Source organism: Leptinotarsa decemlineata, unplaced genomic scaffold, assembly GCF_025532065.1.
Source record: "Leptinotarsa decemlineata unplaced genomic scaffold, Ldec_3_MD MMD2_tig00000026_RagTag_RagTag, whole genome shotgun sequence".
Classification (NCBI taxonomy): Eukaryota; Metazoa; Arthropoda; class Insecta; order Coleoptera; family Chrysomelidae; genus Leptinotarsa; species Leptinotarsa decemlineata.
This window is the reverse complement of record NW_027412539.1, coordinates 2,045,027-2,050,906: the sequence shown is the minus strand read 5'-3', so window position 1 is coordinate 2,050,906 and position 5,880 is coordinate 2,045,027. Positions and strand designations below refer to the sequence as shown.

The 5,880-nt window shown below is 34.0% G+C and overlaps 1 protein-coding gene across 1 annotated transcript; it reads left to right on the top strand.

The window, feature by feature from the left end:
- The first annotated feature begins 1,222 nt into the window (after positions 1-1,222).
- On the top strand, positions 1,223-3,195 carry LOC141480877 (uncharacterized). Its single transcript, XM_074171596.1, has 2 exons — positions 1,223-2,044; positions 2,096-3,195. Exon 2 carries the CDS (start codon positions 2,152-2,154, stop codon positions 2,485-2,487), a length of 336 nt encoding a protein of 111 aa, XP_074027697.1. The 5' UTR covers positions 1,223-2,044; positions 2,096-2,151; the 3' UTR covers positions 2,488-3,195.
- Positions 3,196-5,880: the final 2,685 nt, after the last annotated feature.

Genomic DNA, 5,880 nt, shown 5'->3' with positions numbered 1-5,880 from the left:
TATCGGTAAAGGTCAATCGTAGGATTCTGTTGTCTGTTCGGTACTAGCCTAGATTTTTCGCAGCGGTTTCAGACTGCATTCTTTCGTGGTGAGTCATGTATTTATTCGATGAATTGGCTGGCGTATGGGTCAGGGGCGGCTTCAGATCCGGTACAAAATTATTTCTTATAATTAAGGGGTAAACTGAAATGAAACGAATATCAAAAAATGGTGGATTTGGACATCATAGTTGTTACGTTGATTTTTGTTATCAATTTGTTTTGACATACTAATTAACATAATCGATATATCATTATGACATTTTTCTTGGGAAAGGAAGGTTTCGGCATTCTACTTCTCCATTTTTATACAAAAAATTTGGGAAAGTAATTACGTATAGTAATTGATGACATGAGTAGATTCAACTTAATCGAGACATAAAGTCGTAATTTTATGAATGAATTGGTAATCTTGATGCTGAAGAGGCAATAAGACAATTGTCTTATTTCGAAATATCGGATGTCCGCCATCGTGGTTGACAGTGTTCATGTTAGTGAAATTTTACCTCTTTCAATTCACAGGATTGCTGTATAAGGTACCAATCCTGTGAATTATTTCTGATTAAATTCCATAAAGAATGTTTGCAGTACAAACTGTAAAGAAAAAAGTGTTTTTGTAGAATTCAATGTTCATATAAAACTAGTTGTTTCGAAAGTATTTTTTCTTTCGTGAAATTCAATGTTCATACGAAATAAATTTTTCTGAGAGGGCTTTTCTTCCAGTTTGTGTCTGAAAATTACTTTGTTGCTTGAACTACATATCCTTATAATGAGTTTATTTTGGAAAATTATTGCTTTCCTCCTTTCTTTGGAAGATTTCCACATTTTTTTGTATGAAAATGGAAAAGTAGAGAATTAAAATTACATCCGTTTCAATTCAAATAATTTTAATTTTTAACTTTTATTTGAATATATAACTCTGGCTTCAATGAAACCCTAAGTATTTCTAGTAATTTCTATATGAGAACTCAAATTCATATTCCAGGTATTCATTTGTGAATTTTGAAGTATTTTCAAGAAAACTGTTTGAGATATAATAGAAATGGGAAAACCTGAATCAATTTCTACATCCAATGCGACACCTTTGTCATTTAAATTTTCGTGTTTTAATCTTTTTAATACTAAAACTGAACAGATTTACAAAAGAGCTCATTTTCAATAAAATATGTTGGAAGATTCAAAAAACATGTTAAATATTTACCGGGAACCGATTGTTTCATTTATAATTTTCCAACAGACATTCTTGTTGACGAAAATAGAATAACCAAATATTCCACCGAGGAAGCTACCGTGTTAACAAAACGCGTGGCTTACGGAAGTTATACTAAATAGATGAGGCAAAATATATGGAAAAATATATAAAATCACAACCTGACACAAAGTTTATCTAATTTGATATTTGATGGAACATCAAGAATCGTGCCAACTATTGCTAAATTATCTCCTTTTTTATTTCAATCAATGTTTACGTGCCCTGGAATCCACTCAAATTTAAACTCATTTCAGCCAAATGTATGGTTTGTAACTTAGAATGATACATTGTCATCCCGGTGTGAATTGCGATAAGTTCTGCGTCGCATAAAGGAACTAGGTCCGCTACTCTCGCTGAAAAGTCGAAGTTTGCTGAGCTGTGTATGCCTAACCTGCTTCACCATCTTGTTTGGAGACATCTGTATGTATTAGATTATATTCCTTGATATATTTTTCTGTTGTGCACATGAAATTTTGTCATGTATTCATGTCCTTTTTACTCAAATTGAGGTACTTGATATCAATGTTTTGTATGTATACTTCATGTTCATATTTGAAGCATGTTATAGATTTATCATTGTTATCTGATTACACCCTGTATATCGTTTTTAGTTGACATTTGTTAGTAGTGATCAAGGTTGATGTAAAAATATAAGTTCTGTTGAAAAAAAAAGTAAAGTTTTTGAAAAACGTCTGACTTTTCTAAAAGAATATAAAATTTCGTTCTTCGACCCGGAATAAATAATAATTTGCAGGTAATTCAAAAACATATGGTTCTTCGACCCGGAATAAATAATAATTTGCAGGTAATTCAAAAACATATGGTCCTTCGAGATATGCAAAGAAACAACACCAGGATAGCATGAATGCAAGCAAATCTGTTCAAAACCTGAGGTACAATCAAAGATTGAAAGAAAAGAAAAAGAAGCTGGAGGCTAAATCTGAAGTAGTCGTGACAGCAGTTGAAGGTCAAGGAGCAATCAGAAAATCTCCTTCCAAACTAAAAGGAAGCAGTAGGAGTAGTCAAGCTTCAAGACTGAAGAAATTGGAAATCGAAACGGCAATAAAGAAGAAAACATTAGAAAAAGAACTTATAGATCTAGAACTAGCCCTGAAAGTAGCAGAAATTGAAGAGAATAGTGATGAAAGTGAGTCAATGTCAATGCATCAGTTCCAAAAGCCTAACGTGGAAGATTGAATCTGTTGGTAATTGAAAATGCAACACACCCTGTATTGTACATCAATCATTTATTTTCAGTTATTGTTTGACATTTTTTGTATGTATATGAATGACTGTCAGATACAAGTTCATCATAATATATAAATTATTGATATGTTCAATATAACGTTTACAAGTAACTCAGGTTTATTGTAATTACACTTTTGCACTGCCCTCATTGCATTTCCAACAGGTTATGGGCCCAGGCAACAAAGTAAAAGTTGTAATCTGTCAATAAGTGAATGTTGCATCATTGAATTTATCAATATGAGTTCAAGTAATGGTTTTGGATCTTCCATTGAAAAGCTCACTGGTCGAGATAACTACAATACTTGGCGGTTCGCAGTTCAAACTTATCTCGAACATGAAGAACTCTGGGAGTGCGTCACAGGTACAGAGAAAGATGAAAAAAAGATCACTAAAGCCAAATCTAAAATAATTTTGCTAATTGATCCCATCAATTATGTTCGTATCCAAGATGCACCGTCAGCAAAGGCTGTTTGGGACAAACTGAAGGCAACTTTTGAAGATTCAGGATTAACAAGGAGAGTTGGATTATTGAGAACTTTAATTACAACCAGACTCGAGAACTGCAATAATGTTGATGATTACGTAAACAAAGTTATTGGTACTGGACACAAACTGAGAGGCATAGGTTTCAATATATCTGATGAATGCTTAGGAACTCTTTTGGCAGGTTTACCGGAAGAATATAAGCCGATGATAATGGGCATCGAAAGTTCAGGCGTAACCATTACAGGAGACAGTATTAAAACAAAGTTGTTGCAAGATGTTAAAAGTTCAAACACTAAAGGCGAAAGTGCGTTTTATGGTAACAGACAGTTCAAAGACAAGAAGGATAAAAATAAAGGACCTAGATGTTATGAGTGTAACTTATACGGACATAAAGCAAATGATTGTTATAAAAAGAAAGACTTTCAAAATAAAAACTACAAAAATAAAAAGGATGTAAGACCTAGCAAATCTACTAGTGACAATAAAATTAAGAACAATCACGTTGGATTTTGTGCGGGTTTTGCTGTGAATATTAAAAATACGGATGACTGGTTTATTGACTCGGGAGCTACGGCTTATATGACAATGCGCGAGGACTTGCTCACGAATTTGAGAGAATCCGAAATAAAAGAAATTGTTGTAGCCAATAATTCAAAGGTTGAAGTGAAAGCAGAAGGTGAAATACATTTGCAAATCAAAGTTAAAGGTATAATAAAAGACTTAACTGTAAAAAATGTATTGCTTGTTCCTGATCTGACAACAAATTTGTTGGCTGTCAGTCAAATTGTACAAAATGGTTTTCATGTGACATTTAATAAAGAGAACTGTCAAATTGTCGATAATAGTGAAACCATAGCAACAGCATCATATATGAATGGAATGTATATACTGGATGTTGAGACTGAATGTACAAATAAAGTTTTAATTGCATCTACAGAGGGTGACAGTTACCTCTGGCATCGCAGACTCGGTCATATAAATATGAAAGATCTGAATACCATGAAAAATGGAATTGTTGAAGGTATTCAGTTCGTCAAACAAGAAAATTGTGAGAAATGTATTCCGTGCTTAAAAGGTAAACAATGCCGACTTCCATTCAACCATATTGGCACTAGAGCAAATCAAGTGTTAGAACTAATTCACTCCGATTTATCTGGTCCAACAGAAAATGAATCTTTGGGAGGAGCAAAATATTTTTTCACATTAATTGACGACTACACTCGGAAAGTTTTTGTATATTCTCTAAAATCTAAAACAGATGTTAAAGATACTTTTAGAGATTTCAAAAATATGGTAGAAAATGAAACTGGAAATCGCATCAAAATTTTGCGGACAGATAACGGTACAGAGTACTGCAATCGAGATTTTGAAAACTATCTCAGAGAATGTAGAATCAGGCATCAAACAACTTGTCCCTATACTCCACAGCAAAATGGGATAGCAGAACGCATGAACCGTACAATTTGTGAAAAAACAAGGTGTATGCTGTTTGATTCGAATTTGGAGAAAAAATTTTGGGCAGAAGCTGTGGCTACATCAGTTTACCTCATCAATCGATCTCCGTGCAAAGCATTAGAACCGATGAAGAAAACACCTGAAGAAATGTGGACTGGAAAGAAACCCAACCTGCAACACATCAGAATCTTTGGTTGTAAAGCAATGGTTCACGTACCAAAAGCAAATCGTCGCAAATGGGATTCAAAATCTGAAGAATTGATTTTTGTGGGCTACTGCGATGAAACCAAAGGATATCACTTCATAAGGCCAAATTCGAATAAGCTCATTAAAAGTCGTGATGTTCATTTCATTGAAAATGACTTCCATTTGAAAAAGAAATTGGATAATCATTCTGAAATTGAAAGCATTTCGAAAAATACCCAAACAGTGGGGGGTATTTTTGATGAGGAAAATTCAGCTAACAGTGAAACCAGGGAAAGTCCAGAAACTACTAGAAGTGATGAGAAAAATGATGAAGAAGAACCAGAACCTTTTGCATCAGACAAAATGATAGAAAATATTAGTACCACGAGAAAATCTGAAAGACTTAGGAAGGAGAAGAAAATGGATGATTACTTTCTTTATCTGACTCAGACTTCTGGTGAAATAGGTGATCCTACAGATATTAATGCGGCGATGAGAAGTCCAGATTGTGATCAGTGGATAGCTGCAATGCAGGAAGAATATGATTCTTTACTAGCAAATGACACATGGACTCTCGTTGACTTACCTCCTGGAAAAAAAACCTATAAATTGTAAATGGATTTTCAAAACAAAAAGAGATGAAACCGGCAGGGTCATCAGATATAAATCTCGCCTGGTAGTCAAAGGTTATTCTCAGAAGAAAGGGGTTGACTACACTGAAACTTTTAGCCCAGTAGTTCGTTACAATTCAGTCAGGTATTTGATAGTTCTAGCAGCCAAATTTGATCTGGATATAGAGCAGATGGACGCAGTTACCGCTTTCTTGCAAGGAGACCTTGAAGAAGAAGTATATTTGCAACCACCAGACGAATTTTATCAAGGAAACAAAGTTTATCGCTTGAAAAAGGCCATTTATGGTTTAAAACAGGCAAGTCGTCAATGGAATAAAAAACTCAGTGCTGCTTTGAAGGATATTGGATTGCAGCAATCAATAAATGACCCATGTATATACTATCATACTGAGGAGGAGAATATTATGTTGGTAACAGTATACGTGGATGATTTATTAATATTTTCCAACAACAAAAATGCAACGGAAAATTTAAAGGAAGACTTGAAAAGAAGATTTAAGATGAAAGATTTGGGTGAAGCGAAGACCTGTATTGGACTCAGAATTACTAGAAATCGAGATAAAGGTGAAATATATCTAGACCA